Below are 21,304 nucleotides of genomic sequence, written 5' to 3' on the forward strand. Positions count from 1 at the left end.
GTTTTGTTCTCTTCTGTAGAAGAAAGAAAAGTCTTGTGGAAGTATTTGTAAAAAATGGCCAGTTGTGGGGCCAGTTTGTTTTACTTGTGGATAAATTTCTTCTCTAACACATGCAACTGGTGGGTAGCCTGAGCCATCTGTAATATTTATGTGGAGCATGGGGAGAAGGAGTTCCAGTTTTCAAATGAAAATAAAGACAACCCTGCACTCAAGTTCTGTGGCAGGATCAAATTCAAGCATGTTCAGACAAGTAGTTGAAACTGTATTTTTATTTGTTTCTTTGTCTGTCCTTGTTCTCCTGAGTTCTTGTAGAGACTCCAATTTTGGCGTTAAATTTAGCAAAACTCCTTTTATACAAAATTCAATACTTGAGTGTTCCTTCGTTGTGCAACTGAGAACTTCTCGGAGGTATGATCCTAGGGCTTGTTGCAGAGAACATCCTTCTTGTCCACGTCATATTTTAACGCTAACATACAGTGTCAAACATTTAAGCACATTACTGGACTGTGGCTTGCAGTGTGAGACAACTCAGGTTAAGTTTTCTCCATGCGGTTCAGTACTGCCATACGAAAAAAGTTATAGAAAGTAGTTTAAATGTTCTTAAAAGCAGAAATGACATTGAGTTTTGCCTTTATTAGCTCTCAGATCAGGAAGCATTAAACATCAGATTAACAAAGAATACCAGAAAACTTAAGGACATCATCTTAAGAGCTGAGTTTTTAAATTATACTTCAGCCCTGGGAAGGTTCATTTCAATGGCATATGGATCACTGGAGTAATTTTTGTCTGGCTCTTTAGGAATTGAAAGGAGGTTTTGCCTTCAAATATAATAGGATGAGCCCTTCTCTTAATATCCAGAGCCATGTAAATCACTTCTGCAATTTAAATTCAGAAGTGGTAACTGTACTGTCAGTCTAATTTTCTCCGGGTTAATTTACAGTAATACATCAGTAGCAGTCCCCTTTTGTTGCATATGTTAGCAATGCTGTAAACTCTTACATGATAGAGAGCTTATAGGCAAGTCAGTTAAAGATCAATCACTTTGAAACCTGGTTTTGTACATGTGAAAAAATAACATGCAAACTTAGCGAGCAGTAAGTCTCCAGCTCCATTGTGTGGGGTTTTTTGAGATGGAAAACAATTTTTTACGTGTACTTGTATCACAGTGGTAGTTCTTCTAAACATGATACTCAGAAGCACCGTATGGAAGCTTGTTACGTAGCTTGCTACATATGCACAATAGCCAAAGTTTTATTAGTATGTCTCCATATGAATAAGTGTTCTTGCTTTCAGAGGTGTTTTCCTCACTGTTTTTATTCCTTTTCGTATCCCACCCTCACAACTTTGTCTACTGTGAGAATTGTATAGGAGGATTTTGGCTTGTTTTCGGAGGTGTCTTCCTCACTGTTTTTATTCCTTTTCTTATCCCACCCTCACAACTTTGTCTACTGTGAGAATTGTATAGGAGGATTTTGGCATGATTGTTGCAGACTTATTAAGGATCTGTGAATGTGTTGTGTAAATACAGAGAAGTGTTTTGTGGCTTTTTGACAGTGTTCTGGTTGTGAAAACTTTAATGTGACCTCCAAAGTGGTACTTCTGTGGTTTTGTTTATTTTTCAAAACAAAGAACATACCACTTCTGGGATACTCTTAACACCGTTTCACACATGCAATGTGTAGGACAGCTATTGAATAGTTGAATCAGCACAACTGAGGAGGTAGGAACATCTCAAATCATTCTTCTAGTGAGAAAATTTGTGGTGGCTTGCCCTTACTTAAAACTTAAGAATGTCCTTCTCAAAGTTAATGGGCCAGGAGAAAGACCTTTTTCTTTTAAAACCCCACATTTCTGGTAGGCTGGTGATAATTGCAGTTGTATTGGATGCCTTCGCACTCTGAATGTGCTTTCATTCATAACACAAGAAATAGAGCGAAGTGAAACAGTGAGCTGGTATCGCCTACTGTGAGCCTTAGTATCATGTTCATTTTGGGCAGAAGCCTATGTCTGTTTCTACACCTAGCTGGTTGTGGCACAAGCAAAAACTCTGCATTCATCTCTATTGCTTAGAGTTGTTCACTTTCTCTAGAGAAAGGAGAGCTGTTGCCTCTGTATCGTGAAAAGAAAGTGTGAGAGTTACTGGAGTCCCAGAATACTGTATTAGGAAGCATTGCAGAAGCTGATTAGGGCTGAGCTGTATGTAAGGAGGAGGAGGAGGAGGAGCAAGGGGTTCCTTCCCCTGTTGTGATTTTGCTTTGCACCATCGGGGTAATGTTAGAACTTCACTGAAGTCATGGCTTCATCTTCACCAGAAGAGCAGGCAAAAACTTTTGAGGATATTAGTCATTGTATCTAGAATTTAGGTATGCAAAGGCTGAAAGAATTGATTTTAAAATGTCTTAATGCGATGAGGGCCTATTACGAGATTTGTAGCTGACAAGCCCTGCAGATTAGAACTATCAAAAGAAATATTTAATACTACAACAGTGATTTCGAAGAGCAGAAATGGCTGACAAATAGGTTTGGAAAAAAATATGCTCAGGAAGTTCATCCTGCTCTGTGGTAGAAAGCTGATGCCCTAGATCTGACAATCCAGAGAAAGATGATAACGTGCTGAATATTGAGCATAAACATAGTTGCTGCTGCTGGCAAGTACTGTGGACTAAGAGTTGGGGTAAATCTTGGTGTAGTTTCTTCCCCTCCCTTCCTCCTATTTCTTTGTCTCCAGAGCTCTGATGAGTATCAGATCTGTTTTAAGGTCCTTTTGTGCTCCATACCAATACAAAGCCAGAAACTCATGACCTCTCTTATACTTTGCTGCTTTTGACCTATGCCTGCTGTTCAGAGTTTCTACAGTTCTTTTCTCAGAGAATCCAGGTCGAGAAGGAGTTAAATTACTACTTTGCTCTCATTTTAAAAAGTTCCAGACTAATAATTCTGTTCTTGGTGTCCTGCCTTACCCATTGTTCTGGTTTAAGAGTAAGTGTGAGCATCAGTTATAGAAAACGGCAGACCCTAGAAAAGAAACTGGAAATGGTAGTGTGCAAACTCAGTGTGTAAGAGTGAATCTCAGAGTTTTTGGTCATTTTGAAGTGCGTGTTATTTTTGCTGGGGAAATGAGACTGCCAGCAACTCTGTCCTCATATGGTAAGAGAATACGACCACTTAAGCTTGCATACTACTACGTGGAAGAAAGACAAACCAATCATATGCTAATATTGTATGAATCTCTCTTTACTAATAGCATTGTTCTGACTACTCATAACACACTATTACATGGGAACATGTCATTATGAGTGACGAACATGACAGTGTAATATCGGTTTAAGGAAATTCATTTCTAAGTAAGATGTCACCCAGACAAATTACTCCCTGTTTTAACTTGCCCTTAGACCAGATTTTCTTGTTCATTAACTACAGACAAGGTTGAAAGCATAAAAAATTATTTAAATATATGTTAGCATTTCTTATTATTACTAGTTTTCCTTTTGGATGAGTCTTAATTAACAGCTACTCTCATGGTTCAAATGAGGTAGCATAGCACTTCAGGGGCCATCACTCTCTGCCTGGGCATGTTGGAAAATGAAGCCACTTCTAGTGCATAAGACAGTTTTGCCACTTTGAATTTTCATTCATCCTTATTCTTGCTCTTAGGGGAAAAGCTTCAGCACTTTATTTGTAAGATGAGTCAGGAAATCTTTCTAGAGAAACTGTTGAAATGGGCAGATAAAAAGGGCTCAAAATGACTGCCATGGTTACTTGTAAAATTTTCGGGGGAATATGTAAATTTTTTTTTTTTAAGTTTTTTTCTAAATGCTGTTGCAAGTTTAGCAGGTATTCAGCAAGTTCTTGCCCTGGACACAGGTGGAGCACTAGCCATGCCTGTTGTGTTGACCCACAAAAAGAGCTGGCACAGTTAGCTCCCTCTACTGTTCTGTATTTTGCAACTGTATTTTGAGCTGTTCGTCAGAGCCCTGGCAGTACCAGTGTGTGAAAAGTGGATGTAACACAAGCATCTGGCTTTTTAATCTCCATCATTAGCATCTTAGATTACTTTGTAGCAATTAGGGTTATTTAGAAGCTTAAAATAGATTAGAACTGGGGGGGAAGAGATGGAAGTTGCTTTTTTTTTTTTTCCCCCAAAGCAGTGGGGACTGATATCTATATTTTCAAGCTGTCGGATACTATAAATCAGATATTTAAAAAAACAGAACTAGTAGTAATTTTCTCTTGAAGTTGCTTACTGATTTCTCTTACCTTCTGGTTTTTGTTAGTTTCAAATTCTGTTGGAGGCCAAGCTGTGTCAACTAGTTACAAATCCAAACTTCCCAGTTAGCTGTGACAGCATGTTGGCAAAACAAGATTGTAGGGCAGAGTCTTTTTGTTGGATAGTTTAGGTTCTTGACTGGTTCAAGGTTCCATTGTCCTTGGGCACCAGAGGGAGCTCAGCGAAGTAGTTTTGTTGTCTGAGAGGGCAGTATATGTTTTTTTTTTCTCTGGTCCAGATTGCTTAGTGTGTTGCAGCAGGTGGGGAGGAGGTAGAATTTCAAAGAGGAGGGGGGAAGGAAATTCCCAGAATTAAAGGGCATCTGGGGCTAGTGTCTTGTTGGGTATCAGACATGGTTGATAAAAATCGCATCTTGCCATTTTGGAGGATGAGCACTTTAAAGAATGCTGCAAATTTGGAAATAGATTTTGCTGTTTCACCTAATGAGATGTATTTGCGATGGAGCATATTCCATTTGATAGTAGGGCAAGATGTCTGTAGCTGTAAAGAGTATCTGCATCAAGCTGAAATTTGTCAGCTCTGCTACTGAAAGAAGTGGCCTAAATTACATTTTGTATTAAATTAGGTGCTTGAATTAGAGTAATTACACTGAAAGACCTAGCTACTGAAGCCACATGGCAGTAATTCTTGTTCTGCTTTTCATTCTCCTTGTTGTCTTTTTCCTTCTCTCTCCTCTTTATTTTCTACCCTCTTAAACATGCTACAGTTTTACAGAGAGCTACTGGGTATCTTGACCATAGTCCCCTTCAGTGAGAGAAGCAAATCCCCCATTAATAATTACAATGCTCTTAAGCCTGCATAGATTAAGATAACTGGTGCTTAAATAGGGATGTTATGTAAATATCGACAGTGCAGTACCAGGCGAATACCTTCTTTTACAATTCCACTGAAGTATCTTACTTGGCAGCAGTGAAAAATTTCTTTTGACTCGTGTATTACCTGAGTCTCAAAATGCTCTTGCAAGATTGGTAGTATTTACCTCATGTTTGGCGGGTCAGGCTTTATATCTTTGTGCCTGGACAAGTGATGTGATTTGTCCGTGACCAGTGATCATTCACTGGAAGAGCCGGCACTCGAACCTGGAGAACTCCTGAATTCCAGTGCTGTCCTATAAATGCTGGACGTGACTGCATCCCCACGAAAGTGTGTTCTGGCTGAGCAATCCCTGCTGCTTTTATTGGCTTTGGGTAGGTTTCAAAGTAGTTCAGTACTACTTTCTCCCTGTATAGTAGCAATTTTTCCTTAGAGAAAAAGACTCTGGAATCTAACAGTGTTCTTAATGGACTGCAATTATTTAATATTGTAGCATGAATGCAGCCTAACTCAGATGGGCTTTTCAACGGAGATCATAATGACTGTAATTGCAAAAGGATGCCTTGCTGAAGTCGAAGCTGCCAGATGCAATGCCATTCAGATCTAAAAAGGTCACAGTAGAAGGGACATTTAAATTAAGTTATAAATTACAATTGAAGAACAATATTTTGATGAGCAAGACCAGAGATGTCAGAGCTGCAAGATGTAATTCATGGGTTCATTACAGAACAGAGGTGCCTGACAGCTGAGCCATGCCAAAAGGAGAATTTATTTGCAACATCACGCAGACAGAAAATGGCAGCTCTTCTGAGAAGCTGTAGTAGAAACTTGAAACCTTGTGGTAATGTGCAGACTTTATGGTAATGAGGCTTGCCTGTGATCTAGCATTGTTTAATGACTGTTGTAATATAAATGAGGTTTTTTGGACACGTGTGCATTCAGAATTCTTCTTTAATCTAAAATCCTGTCCAGTGATGCAGAAGTTGCTGTATTTTCTTTTTTAAAGTATAAGTACATTTGTGTTGATTCCTTTTGTTGCAGTTGTATACATGCATAATGTCACAGTGGTTCAAAATTTAGATGGCAGAGTTAATGGTAAAAATGGTGATTCTCTAGATGACAGGATAGTAATCTAGTGTTTATAGCAATACCTTGAAAAGTTCAACCAGAAGTTAATGAAACCATAGACAGCCATCATTAGCTATTATTTATATGTTTGAGTTGCTTGCCAATAAAGTGCTTATATATATTAAATGACCGAAAGTAATAAGCAGAGAATGAGCCAGATTGAAACACTTAAATTTAAGTCTAGCACTTAATAAAAAAAAAAATATATTTTTCCTTTTTGCTGCATTATCCTATTCCGGGCCATTATAAAAGCTTTTTTTTTTTTTTCTGCTTGCTGAAAGTAACATTTTTCAGGAGACTCTAAACCTGTATCAGGTCTCTTGTTTTCACATCTGTGTCTTCTCTGTTATATGACTCTTCTTTCATGGCTGTGCTTATGGGTTTTGTGATTGTTATTAATGTAATTACTTGGTCAGAAGTTAATGCTCGTGTTTTCTGTTGCTGATTTGGGACGGTTCTGATGGTCTGTAAACTCTTTTATTTTTCAGTAACCAGAGCAGTTGCCCGTTAGACCAGTCCATTCTTTCTGGGCTTGTCTGATTATTATTTTTTTTTTGCAGATTGAACTGCTTGGGCAATAGGCCTGCCAGGGAAAAACACATGTTGTCCTTGAGGCAAAATAAAGATGCCCTCCAAGTTACAAAGAGGCTTTGGCGTTACTGCATGTTTTGGGAGGGAGCAAAGAGGGAAGAGAAACAGAAGCACTATTCTCTTCAACGCTGTCAAATTTCCTAAATGAAAAACCTTTTAGGTAGTGGCATGCACAGAAAAAAGCATTTGCAAGGTGAGCTGACAAAACAAACAGTCCTTTTTTCTTTAAGATGGATCTGTTCCCAGTGCTGGAGTGCAAACAAGGAGAGAAATCAATGTGTACCCAGTAGAAAAGACAACATCTTATTTTCATGCCTTTGAGTAGGTATTGCATACCACAGGAGCCTTAAAAAAAAAAAACAAGTTAGAAGAAGTTTGAAGTCGGTAGTGTTGTTTGTGTGTTGGCATTGAGCACTGGCACTGCAAGTCTAGCTTTCTACTCTTATCACTTGTCTCGTGGCTTACATAAGATGGACCGAGATCATTGTTTCACTTGCATGGAGGTGCAGTCATGGAAGCTGACACTGATGTAGTCAACAGAGGCAGATTTACAAGCCATTGTTCTGTTGTACATGAGGAGATTTCACCTGGGGAGACAAGTTTGAAAGCAATGGTTTCTACTAAGTGATCTCAGGTAATACATCTCCCTGACTTACAGCAGTGTGAGCTGCTATTGATGGCTCCGATGTGTTAATGCATCTCTTCGCAGTAGCTTGCAGAGATCAGATGGCTGAAGAAGGGGGGTGAGGAGGAAACTTTTTTTGGAAGTTGAAGCATTGTTTTCTATGGTGTCCTGGTTTCAGCTGGGATAGAGTTAATTTTCTTCCTAGTAGCTAGTATAGAGCTATGGTTTGGGTTCTGTATGAGAAGAATGTTGATAACACACTGATGTTTTCAGTTGTTGCTAAGTAGTGCTTAGACTAAGTCAAGGATTTTTCAGCTTTTCATGCCCAGCCAGCAAGGAGGCTGGAGGGGCACAAGAAGCTGGGAGGGGACACAGCCAGGGCAGCTGACCCAAACTGGCCAAAGGGATATTCCATACCATGGGACATCATGCCCAGTATATAAACTGGGGGGATTTGGCCTTGGGGGGATTGCAGCTTGGGAACGAACCGGGCATTGGTTGGTGAGTGGTGAGCAATTGCATTGTGCATCGCTTGTTTTGTGTATTCCAATCCTTCTATTATTATTGTCATTTTATTATTGTTGTTATTAGCTTCTTCCTTTCTGTTCTATTAAACTGTTCTTATTTTAACCCCTGAGTTTTACTTTTTTCCCCCCTATTTTCTCCCCCATCCCACTGGGGGTGGGGGACTGAGCGGCTGCGTGGTGCTTAGTTGCTGGCTGGGGTTAAACCACGACATATGGTTACTCTGCAAAGGTACACATAATTATTGTGCAGAGTATCTGTAACTTCCCTGTAGGTGTAATATAGAAAGCTGAAAATGAATAGAAAACTACTCTGGCTTAGCTTTTTTTCTTGTTCCCATTATATTAGCTGAGTGCTTGTTTTACTGCAGTAACACCCTGTATGCTATTGTTATTTTAGTTGTTGGTAAGGAAAGAAAAAATGCTCAGGCTGCCATTTAAGGGAACATAACTGTTTGTTCTAAAAACACATTGCAGGTAATGATTGGAGGTCTTTGCCCGGTAGCGACCTTTCATTTTTAGAAGTACTTTATTTTCTTTAAAAGCCCCTCAAGTATAAATAAATTTTGAATGCCCCAATGACTTGGTGGAGGTAGAAGAGCACCTTATCAGTGCAAGATCTGTTCTTACTGATGACACAAGATTTGAGCCAATTTGTGTGACGTGTAACCCATAATATACTAATTTCTTGTTTAACACAGCTGATAACATGTTCATCCCTGTCAGCAGGAGGTATGCAGTATGACTTTTGAGTGGCCTCATTTTTTTAGAGGGCTATGCACTTCTGCTTTTATAGCTAACCTGGTTCTCTGCGTTTTTGGACCTCAGACCACGTGTTTGAGGTGTTTAGTAACAATCGTTGATCAAATTGTTTTCTGGAAACTTGGGTCTTCAGGTGTTAAAAATGAGACTCAAGATGATGTGGAAATGAAATTTCATCAGCAAATGGAATAAATTAGCTCTGATTTTTAATACCTTGAGGTTCACGTGCAGGGATTTTACTGAAGAAAACGAAGTGATTTCCAGTGCGCTTTGTACTGCAAATGGATTGGCTTTATAGACTGTCACAATCTGTTCTGTGGCATTCATGACCAGAAAACTGAGATGCTAATAAAATAGTTGGAAAGATGGCATGGCTTGATATGTGGTATCCAAAATCCACCATTTCATAAAGTGCCCCAGTATGATAGCCCACAGTGTCTCGTGTGCAAATGGGCACTTGTTGTTCTCTGAAATTCCCTGTCCATTTATGGTATCATTTTTATTGGAACAAGTCAACCCTGTTTTGTAAAAAAGCAGCGCACTTACAGATGCACAAGCTATTCAAAACCTGAGTTGACAAAAGCCAGGAAGTGAAAGTGAAGACTGCTTTGTACGAGGTCTTACAGATGTGCTCTCTCTTCACAGCTGCGCGAGTCCTGTACAGAGCGCAGAGCTTTGCTTTCCATTTCCCAGCTTTTGGCAAGTTCTGCTGCAGCTGTTGAAGGCTTGTTGAGTGTTCTGCCCTGTCATTCACGGAAGTACCATGACTCTGGAGCCATTCTGGCTTTCTTACAGCAGGCTTGTCCCATCTGAAACCTAGGTTCAACAGTGCTGCAGCTTTAAACAAGCATATTATATATGTGCGTATCATACACACACACGTATATATATGCACTCACGTCTGCGTTTTGCTGTAAAAATCTTCACAGCAATCTAAGTTGCCATTTGACTTTCTTCCTTCTGTAAGTTGTATGGTGGCTTTCAAAAGTCAGTGCACAAACCTTTCATAGGGAGATTATTTAGTGGGAGAACTGTACAAAGCTGGCTTTCAGTGGAAACTAATTTTTATTATAGTCTCACTAAAACAACTTTCTGTAGGGCCAGTGATTTTTTTTTTTTTTCCCTTCACTTCTATTTTGATTCAGATGTCTGCCGTTATTTCTTAGTAGAAATCACTTAAATCTACTTAACAGAAGTAAATTTGAGTAATTTACTTACAGCTTTTAAAAGTCTCTCAGTCATGCTGGTGGATGCAGTGTGAATGCAGGGCATTCTTGTGCACCAAAGAGCTTACAGTCTGAGTTAAGACCAGACAAAAGAAGCAATATAAGGAAAAAACAGTATTGTTAGGAGGTGGCCCAAGGGTAGAAGGGGTCTGACCATTGTCAAATGTAAATAATTGGTACTTAGGAATTGGTTGAGAGATGTCAATAGCTAAAGTGAGCAGCAGTGAGAAAGTAATCTTACTATTTTGATTTGAGGCAGAATGCTGTTCTAAAATTTGAGCCTTTTGACATAAGAAAAACGAGCTATTTTTTCCTCTTGTAATCAGGTTTTTTTGTAACTTTGTATTTATAGTGACAAAGTACTTAATATCTTGTGGCTGTTCAGTAATTGTATCTTGATCCCTGTTCAGTTCATCAGTCTTGGGAAAAGTTCAAGAGTTACAGTACTTGTTGAAATGTTTTCTGAGACTGATTAAGCACTGCTTTAGCAGCATGGATGCTTCTAGAGAGTGGGATGCAGATGGCTCAGGATAAATTCTGGGTGGGAAGGAAAAGCGGGAGATAATCAGTGTACAGGATCACGTTTTGATTGTTCCCGTTGCAAAGAAACTTTTGAGCGTCTGTAAAATTCTGTGATGTTAATTGATAGCTTTGAAGCTTTGGTTTGCTTAGCACGTTTAGAAAAACTGCCTCTTGTCTGTGTGGGGAAGTTTGTATGCAAATCGTTCTCCCTTTTGGGTGCAGAAAGATAATTCGGTTTTTGTCATGCCGGCAATATCTCTTTTTCTTTGAGATCATTTTTAGAAGACATAGAGCAGGCTCCTGACTAGTCCTTTGGTTCTTAAAATCCCACTGTACTTTGAAGATAGGACAGGCTATAAATCTACAGTGTGCTAAATGTTTTCTATCAAGAGGTAAGAGCCAGATATTCTCATGGGTTCAGCGTTGAATGTTTTTTTTTGGTGTAGTTGTTTTTCTCCCTCATCCTGATTTAAATGTCTACTGTCTACTTCAGGCAGCTTTTGATCATATAGATACCGAATTTGTGGCAGAAAATAAGGTACACTGTAGGCTGTGACCAGCTGAAACAGTCATGTCAACTTAAACATCCCTCATTGCTTTTATGTACTCCTGTAGCTATCTGTTGAGGTTTTGTTTCTCTTCCATATTTGTTTTCCAACAGCATGGTGATCCTTGCACTGCAATAAAAATAAAGATAATTTTCTGTATGGGTAAACTTGACATCCCATGACTTGCAATCCCTCCTGTATGTTAGCTTTTCCAGTTGGTTTTACTAGTCTGAACAAAATACCCTGCATAAAATACGACTTCTTTTGAAAAATATTTTGTTGGAGCGTTTTAAAATTTTCCTTGGAATTTCTAATGTAAAAAATATTTTTTGAAGTTAACCAATAAAATCTTCAGTGCTTTATGGGCTCAAACATTATCTGGGGGAAGTTTAGGAAGGAAGGGGAAAATACACTTGTTTTTAATGCTGTTTCTTCTACTAATAAAACCCCAATTACCATTCAGGTTGTTTAAATTTCACTTCATATATCAACAGTAAAAGTAATTAGGCATAGAACATCTCATGTGGCCCCCTTTAGTGGTTTTTCTCCAATATCAGATCACTGCTAATTCCATTGAATGATCTATTTGTCTTCTTTATTTTTTAGCTACATGAAAGTAACTATGATGCTGGAAAAGCCCTGCAGCGCTTGGTGAAGAAACCTGTGCCAAAACTGATTGAGAAGTGTTGGACTGAAGATGAAGTGGTAGGGAAATGAATTATTCCCTTGAGCCTTATAGTTCATGTTGCTTCTCTTGCTTTTTTCTTTCTTTTTTTTTTTTTTAAGAGGTTATCTTTATGGGGAAGAAGAGGGGCAAATTACTTGCCACACAGGATAAATTTTTGCGTGATTCTGAGTTAGTAGGCCCTCGTTCGATATACCGAACTTCATTAGACTGGGGGAAATACTTCTAATAGTAGAATAAGAGAGGAGGAGATCAAGTGACTGTTTTTGAGAGGATGCTATAGGGTAAATGAACAGCTGCAAAACTTCTGGACTCTAAATTTCACTTTAATTTTCACTTCCAGGAAGGCTGGCAGCATTCATTAATTGGAGTAGGACAAGATGTAAAAGACATACAAAGTATTGTCCCTGGTTTTTTCTGCTGGTATTAGAGGAGCCTTACAGTGTCAGCTCAGGTTGGCTAATGGGAGGTTGGATATCAGTGTTTCTCCTAAACAGAGTTTAAGTCCCTTCTTTCCCTCATTTGGAATATTAGAAAGTGTGTACTGGCATAGTTCTTGATGGATGAATCTTTGACAAAGAGCAGACCAAAAATAGATTATCTGAATGCTGACATTTAGCCATGCCATCCACTTTTAAAGTATGTAGAAATTGTCAGGCCCCAAAACTGTACTGAAAACAGTGCATCCATCTTATGTATACCTCCCAAAGTAATGTATGGCCATGATGAATTTGGGGCATGCAGTAAAGATGCAGTGCAGTATTTTTGTCCTCACAGTTACGGACCTGGAATCGCTGCAGGATTTGGGCTCGTACACCGCAAGTCTCATCAATTTACCCAACTTAGTAGTAGTCACTATGCTGGTTCTTCCATATGGCTGCTGTTTCAGCATGTGCTGGTAGTTAGTCTTTCTAGGTTTGGGGCTGTAGTGCAGGCAGTTAAAGAACGTGTAACGGTGTCCTTCTTTCCTTCAGGTAGAGGTTGAGGTTTTTGGTGTATATGGCTTTGGATTGAAATGTTACTGTTGTTATTAGCCTACTAAAAGATACTGCTCTGCAGTCTGCTTAGTGGAAAAAAATAATTTTGACCCGAGAAAGACACCTTTTCATAAAAGCTGTAGTTGACAGAGAGGGTGTGCTGCTGGGAAAGCACCACACTCAAATGGACCACATTTGTTTATTTCTGGGTATTCTTCCAGAATCTGGGGGAGATGATACCTGTGTGAGGATTAGTGAAGCAAAGGTGCTTCTCGTGGTTCATTCCGCAGCTTGATTGCTGCAATTGTGAGGTTTCTGCTGGCTTAATTTTTAGACACATGATATAATGCAACTGTGCTTATTAAACAGTTTTCTGTAGGGTTGTAAACTGCAATAAATCATGTGAAGTTGGGAGCACGTTATAGATTCTTAATTTGCTGACACCTTTTAAACAAACTTAGATTCTTAGATACTGCATTCAACACAAGATGCATTTTCTGGCAGCATTTGGAATCCAAATGCCTGTTGCATTACAACCCTTTGTTTGTCAGACCTTGCAGCTTAAGCTAGCACACAAGTACTTGACTGTTGTTTTTTTTTTTAAAAAGAAAAAAAAAAGCGCAACTCGTGCATCTTCAGTATGCAGGAGAAATGCTGAACAAGTTCACTTGGATTACATCCGAAAAATATTTTGCATTTTCATGCTCATGTTAATTATGCTTAACAGAATAGATTTATGTGAAATGTAACATGTAAGAAGACAGTACCGCTTTAGCAAGCTGACTAGGCATGTCTGGTTTTGTGAAAATGGAAAAAATGTTATATTTCCTAGCTCAATAATTAGGCTGCAGTGTGCACTAAAATAGAAAATCAGATGATTGGAAGTTAGTTATGATAAAATATTTATCACAGAAGAACTTCCAGACTCGCTTATGGTTTTTACCTTTCACTGTTGGAAAAGCTGCTTCTCTCTTATGTACCGTATTGGAATAAATAGGGATAGAAATTCAACTTGTCATGTATACTTACCAGGTATATAAATGAAAAGAATCTGATACGGTGCAAGACAGCATTGCTCATGTAAAAGTGACAAGAGAGAAGTTTGGGTGTTGGATTTTTTTTTTACCTTTGGATGAATGAGTTTTTAAGCTAGTTAATTGGTAAAGTAATTGAAGAAGTAAATAGAAATTTTGTGGTCTTGTTAAGCTACTAATAAAGTTGGCCTTGGTGCTATGAAATAGAACTGATAAATAATGGGTGAAATGTTCATGGTGTCTTAGCATTTTTTTAATTATTCAGACAATGGCTGGAGAGACTTTTTTTTTTAAGCTCTAATTTCTCTGAAGGTCTTTCAGGGAGTTATTCCAATGAATTATGTGTGCTTGCTCTCTCCTTATGTAAACCTTTTTGCAAGAGCTAGATTAGGGGTAGGACTGGCCATATAAACCTGTATTAAAGTAGGCTTATTCTGAAATCCAACAAAGAACCTTTGTGGTAAGGAGACTGCCTGAAGTTGTAGAGTGAAAGAGGATCATGTGCTAACATTGGCAGCAAAGCGTAGGAGAAGATGAGTAAAAGCCTAGAACACAGTTTCCTGATAAATTTTAGTTATCTTGTCATAAAAGGGAGTTTTGTTTAGGGAACTGACTGTCTGAACAAATACTTCAAGTATGCTGTCCTGTGTTTAGTAAGTTTGTATTCACATTGTTTTAACCTCTGTTTTCTCTGCATACGTTCTTTCCCACATTCATGGTTAAACAGTACAGGGCCAACACCTTTTTTTTCCCCGTGTAGACTTTTTTTTTTCTCTCTTCTTGTTTTTTTCCATGAGCTGCACTGTTTTGAATGCCATAGCTGCTGCAGCTCTGGGTTTTTTGATGAGCGCTCCATCTTAAATGATAGAGAATAGACCCTTATGAATAGAAAAAGCAAAGTTTATTGCAAAGTGAAACATTACTCCAGAAGTGCAAACTCTGAGTACAGAATAATGATCACTGACTCTATAAATCATTGTCGGTCTCAGCTCATTTTATCATATTTGTTCTTGTTCTGTTCCATCCAAGTTTCCAGAAACATTTGGCAGCCCTCCAGCCTCAGCAGAGCCAAAGATCAAACTGTGCTCTTATTTATAGACAGCTAAGCTCCACCTGCACAACTTCATAGGATGTTTGTCCCTGGCAGTTTGCAGAAAACTCCAGATTAAAGCAGCTGTACTGCACTTCTGAGTATTTCTGAGACTTGCAAGGGAAGTTTCCTTATTGTTGGCTCTGTGAAACGGATGAAAACTCTTTCTGCATGATACATAGGGTGCTAAAGCTGCATAGGAACTCCACAACGAAGTATTTTTTGGAAAATGCTGATGTATCAAACTCGAAGTCTGGCCAAAACAATTAAATTTGGGTGAGAACCTTACTAAGTGTGTCCTACCCCTCCATCTCATGATGGCAAGTGATGAGCCCGAGGAAGGCTCTGTAATGTGGCTGGCTGATAATCCAGGAGACACACTTCGAAGGGAAGTGGAAGACCCAGGTCCAAACCATGTCCCTATTTGTGCCGGACTTAGAATTAATCTCTTCTTGTGGCCCGGCAAATGCCTACTTACTTAATTTTTACAACGTGGGTAAATAAGCAGATATCACACCAGGTATGAAGCTTTGGTTAGTTAATCTCCTTAACTGAGAAAGGTTCTGTGGCACGGGACCGATTGAAATAATGTAAATCGTGGCTTTTGTTGTCTCAGTTTTTCCATTCTTGCCTTTCTCGTCCTATAATCATGTTCTGCCGCCTGCCATGCCTCTGGACCCCAAAAAAGTCACACTCCCCCTTTTGCTATTCTTAAATTGATTTTCTGCCAGGTTCTTAAGGTGAGCATCGGGAAAGTTCTATTGCAGGGGAGATGTAAGGTTGTGTGGCTGGGTGGAGAACAGAGAGCAGAGCGCAAGGAGCATTGTGGCAATGTGGAGTAATTGGGTGGGTGGCAAAAGCAACTGAAGTAGAAGTGTAGTCACATTGATGCAGGGAAAGAACTGACTTAGTACAAAACTAATTCTTAAAACTTTACACTTCCCCTAAGTCTAAAATCCTCTGTAAGTTGGCTGGCCTATTATTTGCACAAGTATTTTGACCGAGTCCATTTCCACTGTGCTGGATGATTCATGTGGTTGATTTTGTTGTGCACATGATAGCAATGCTGCATCCAGCACAGGTCTCTGTAGTATTCAGTAGTATTTGTGATATAACACTCTGTGAATAACTCGAATTTATTGAAAATTTATATATTTATAAAGCTTTTAACTTCTTTTGTGGACTATCTGTTGCCTAAAGCTAAAGCCTTTCTTGTTAATTAAAACAGCTATGTTGCCTGTGACCAAACTGTCGAGTAAGAGCTGCTTTGCTGTGATCAGAACCAATTAAAATAAGGAATGGAACTTCTGTTACTTTCGCTACTGATGATGTGGTTAGAGAGGTTTAGATCAAATTAAACAGGATAAAATTTGCCAGTGATTGAATTAAATGGAAGGCTCTGTAAATAGGAAGATGGAGGTTTGTTTTCTCCCTTGTGTTTCTAAACCTATGGCTATTTTCAAACCTGTTTTAATCCAGTATGTAAATTCAGAGGCGTACTGTGAAAACCAGTCTTCCACACTGCTTTATAAAAGCAGCTAAAGAAACTTCTTTACTGATGCATCTACATGCAGCTCTAACAGCAGCTGTTTCCTGTTTATAAAGGCTTATGCCACACCTGACAACATCAATTTCCAGCAATGATTTGGTGCGGGGGGGGGGGGGGGGGCGGTTTCTCTTGTAATGCTCATGAATTTACTTCTGTGGACAAGTCTGCTGAGCAGTTGTCATATATAATGCTCTATTTAAGCACTTCCTAAGCATGCATCCTATAGACCAACCTTCAGCAGCATCACCTGGTGGAATTTTGTTAGTGTCGGGCTGCAGTTTCAAATAGAAGGCAGTGCAGTTCAGAGTAGATGCGTTATTTGGGAAGAAGCCATGGAGCAAGCCCTCTGTTTTGATACAGCTGGTGGCAGTGCCCTCTTACAAGTTTCCTGCCATTAAATGCCATGTCTGACATGCGGCATGATGCTCGCTGCTAGAGCAAGGTCAGTGTAGCTGGGAAAGTGGGACTGACTTAGCCATTGGGCATGTGTTCCATGGGATATCTTTTGCTCATGTGAGATTACAGAGTAACCGCTTTTCTCCTTTCATTTTCTTCAGCCATCTTTCTTAGTCTCCTGAAGACCTGGTGGCACCCAGTCTCTAGAACACTGGTTTTGTCATTCTTTGTGCAACAGTAGGTTGTAGTACAGGCAAGGTGCAGTTAGTATTTGTCTGTCTTTCAACGCACTAAGAAAACAAAGATGCTTCACTCAAACTCGGCAAGGAATTGTCAGAGTGAAAGAGAAGTGAGCTGTACTCTGTATCTCATGGTCACCTCTAAAAATGTCTCTTTTAATCTTTGACAGAGTACAGGCATTTTTGATGCAAGCAATCAGAAGTCCCTAATAAGAATGGAATAGTGCTGGTGAATTCCTCTCCCGTTGGAAATATTTCAGAACTGACATTGAAATTGTCTTTTGAAACATGCAGACTTAGAGGTGCTTGTCTATGGGGAATAAGTAAAACAAACCTGAAACTGAGTGCCTATATTTAAACTCTGGTGCCTGCCCTGATGATATGCTGCCTTACTTACCACGGATTCTAAATCTGCAACTGTGATCATTAGCTTCTTTCAGTTTAGGTTAAATTGAACACCCGTATTTCCTGGCGTGGTTTCAGCGGAAATATTTCACAAGAAGAGTTGTCCTTACAGAATTTCCACCTGACTTGGGACAAAAATCTTCTCTGCAAAATGGCTTTTACGCTTTCAGTGACGTTCAGTACAACTCTGACCCTACACTTGCTCCAGGTCCAAAAATGAGAGCTTATTGTGCACACTTCCATGTCAGATAAATAACCTATCAAATGGCTATCATTTACAAAGGATACGATGTTCATCTTAACTTTTGTTAATTTAATGAAATGGTTTTCGATTCTGGTATGCCTCATGTGTTGGAAATGTTGAAGGAAACAGTCTAGTTCTGACCGTTCTTCATGTAACAGTCCTGCTGATCTGATCTTACATTTTTGTCTCTTTTTTCAGAATGTGCTTTTTTCTTGTCTTTTTATCCAAAGTACTAACAAAATCAATACGGCTTACAGAAGAGAGAAATACAAATCAGAACTAAAAGAACCTCTAGTTTATTAGGTTTTTAATTAAACATGATGAACACATTTTAAATAACACAAAGGCCTCAGGCTGAGCTGCATCTAATCGAAACAGATTAAGTCACCCGTCCACACTTGGGTAGTTATTAATTCTGTTTACTTATGCATGCTAGCTAAAGGCAGAGTTCACTGCTGCTGTGTTGCAGTTTATTGCACAGGGATGCTTCTGCTGCATGGAATTGTGCTCCTAATTAGCATTCAGATGTTGATTATGGAAGAACACTGGCGAGGCTAATTGAACCACCTTTGAAATTCAGGGCTCTGTCTTCCAAAGCTAAAGAGAATCTGGGTGAAACAGTAGTTTTGCATTATTTCTTGGACACTTCCTCCTTTTTGTTCTACGCTTGGCCCTGTCTTTTCAGAGATGTTAAATTCTCAAAAAGAACTTGCTAAGTGTTCCTTAGGAAGAAGGTTGGGGGTTTTTTTGTTTGTTTTGTTTTGTGGGTTTTTTTTTTTACTTGTGCATCTCCATGCAGAACTGTTGATGACATGCTGTGACGTCCTTGATAACTAGCTTTTATCATGAAATATGCTGCCCTTTAAATATTTTACACTGCTTTTGATGTAGGGTAGTTGAGGTAAACAACCTAGATTCAAACAACCTCTTAAATTTATGTGCAGGGATAGTTAATCCTTGCTGGCGATAAACCTTAATTGGCTATGTACATGGATTTACAAGTTGATAAACTTTAAAATATCCACTCCTGGCTTCAGCTTAAAGCTCATTTGTCATAAAATACAAGTGGAGATCCTTCTGCCAAAAATTACAAGATACAGCAAACTAATTTCCTCACGTTTGCAAGTATTTGTAATCCAGTGTAGCTGGTCAAGAAATTACTTATGCAAAACACATACTTGCTTGGCTTCTTTGCCTAGAATCATCTTCAAATGTCTCTCATCTGCCCTTTTTGGAGTATCAGCTCATGAAAACATTGTTTTCATTGCTTACTCCTTTGAAGCCAGGCTTTTCAGATATGCTGGAAGACAGAGCTGCTTACTGGGGCAAAAATACCATGAATTTTATTTACTGTTTATATGGCAGCTATGGAAAATGTAATTCATAGCAAAATTGAAACAGAGCCTCTGGAATAGTCGGGGGCGGGGGGGTGGAAATCATCAAGGGATATGTGAAAAGGAAGCGGGCATTGCAGGGCTGCATTTGAGTAGTTGAGTGGGCTTAGAAGGTTAAGATATCAGTTACTGCTTAGTTTTAAATTTTTATCCACAAAAAGCAAACATTACAGTTTCATAGTAGATGACAGTTCCTACTAAATTAACATTTTCTGGACTTTAGAAATCAAGCCATCTGATGCCATTTGCAAGTGTGTTAATCAGTAACAGTTGCAAATTAACTGAGCATTGAGATTAAAAAAACCCACCAAACACAAATTGCCATGGTCTAGTAGGACCTTTATTTTAAGAAGAATAAATAAGATTTTAGTTTAAGAAAGAGTGGGAATGTACAGTCTTGTCTGTAGCTTATTCTAAGAACTTAGAGTGTAAAAGAACCATTGGTCCTCACAGTAAAAAGTAACCGATGAAGGATGAAATTATTCTGCTTGGGGGAAAAAAGTTATTATTTAAAAGTTGCATAAAATTACAGTTACTTAGCAGTTGACAGGTTTACAAAATTATAAGGTGCAGTACAGCTAGAAAATAGAAGGTGCAATATGTCTAGAAAAGGTGAATTTAATTTAAACACGGGTTTCTAGACAAAAGATAACAATCTTTTTGGTTGCGATTAACTTGCATCACTCTTTGATCCAAGTCCTCGTTTAAAGGGATCAATATTGCACATACAGCACTGAGTTTATTGTCAAGTCCTTTCGGAAATGAGACAGTGAATTAAAAATCAATTATACGTGCAGAAAAGTTTGTGTAGGGCAATCAATTTTGTCCTTTTAGTTTGCAGAAAGATTCCATTGTTTAACCAGCTGTGAAAAGGAATGAATTTTAAAAGCCTCCAGCAAATGAGATAGCCCAAATGGGGTGGGGGAAGTAGATTGGGGAAAAAAAAAAAAAATTATTTCGGCATTTCATGTTCAGCAAAGGCTGCCTTCAGGGATAAATCTATAAATCCTGTCAGTGACCTTGGCTTCAAAATGGGTGATTTCACTGCTTTCGGTAATCTTGATCTTTCCACAGCTGCCAGATAAGTTAGTCTTTTCTTAACAATATCATTTTTTTTATTTGCTTTGTTTAACTGCCATATGTTTCTTGATTCATCGTCTTTCTGGCTTCACGTGGAATATTTTTATCTATTAAGCACTTACCATATTGCTGATCCCAGAAAATAATACAACAAATATTTACACTGGCCAGTTGCCACAGCTTAGAGGGCTATTTCTGTGTGGGGACGGAAGCTAAACTCTAAACTCAAAGTTTAACTCCAGTATAAACTAAATAATTTTTAGGTGCTTTCAGAAGCTGGTGGCTTGGTTTGTTTTCTAGAAAAAGGTTTGTAAATAGACAGGAGCACATACACATAGTTCACTGTTGCCAAGGGGAAAGAATCTGCTGCTTGAAAGATTAATAAATACGACAGCAGTTGATTGTTGAAACCATGTTTTTCATCTCATTTTCAAGGGCATCTTAAAAATGGAGATCACTTACACTTCCTAGTATTCTCGATCATCTTTCTGTGTTCATTTAAAAATGAGAACAAGGCACTGGGGGACTTGAGAGATTGCATTCATTCTCCCATAGGGCAAAGTGGTTATTTTATAAATGAAGAGGGCCAAAAAAGCTATCCTTCGTAGTTTCTTAGCAACAGAGCTGGAGTCAGTTTTAATGTTCGTGTATATCTTACAAGTTCTATGTATAGAAGCATGAGCTGTGCAGCTCAGCAGTATTGCAACTGAAACAAAGACTATTCACCCTAGCCTTGTGCAGGGGAAGAAAATAAACCAAGCGTGCTAATATGCTGCAGGGACTTGTCTGTCTTTTTCCCTTCTCCCCATCAGATGATATTCTGGTCAGTGACACAGTTATTGTCTTCAATACTCTGACCTTTTATTCAGATTTTATCTGCTAAGAGATCAGGAATCTGGTTTAAATACAACATCATCCTGTGTCCTGTTCTTCTCCAAAAGGAAACTGAGTCATGACACTGTAACAGAGCATCTGGAGGGTGCAGGGATCATCAAAATTCTGGGGGTTTCTAAGGTTAATGCTTTTGCCATAGCAAGCAGAACCAAGCAAGTGATTGTAAGTGTGGGCCTTTACTGATCATGGTAAAACTTTTTTTGCCCTGTAACGCTCCTTGGGTGGGAGGGGGCTGTGTGTCTTGATTTAATTATAAAAAAATACTGTGTATCAAAACTATCTTTCTTACA

At 38.8% G+C, this 21,304-nt stretch overlaps 1 protein-coding gene across 8 annotated transcripts in view; it reads left to right on the forward strand.

Moving 5' to 3' along the window:
- RERE (arginine-glutamic acid dipeptide repeats) overlaps window positions 1-21,304 on the forward strand; it is a 257,381-nt gene that overhangs the window by 165,180 nt on the left and 70,897 nt on the right. For 7 of the 8 annotated variants that reach the window (XM_069782594.1, XM_069782595.1, XM_069782588.1 and 4 more), the window contains one exon: window positions 11,634-11,732. The exons of the other annotated variant lie outside the window; for it this stretch is intronic. In XM_069782594.1, the coding sequence (XP_069638695.1) occupies window positions 11,634-11,732 (99 nt within the window). The remainder of the gene's footprint in view (window positions 1-11,633; window positions 11,733-21,304) is intronic. 8 annotated transcript variants of the gene reach the window in all.

This window comes from Haliaeetus albicilla, chromosome 4 (genome assembly GCF_947461875.1).
Source record: "Haliaeetus albicilla chromosome 4, bHalAlb1.1, whole genome shotgun sequence".
Lineage (NCBI taxonomy): Eukaryota > Metazoa > Chordata > Aves > Accipitriformes > Accipitridae > Haliaeetus > Haliaeetus albicilla.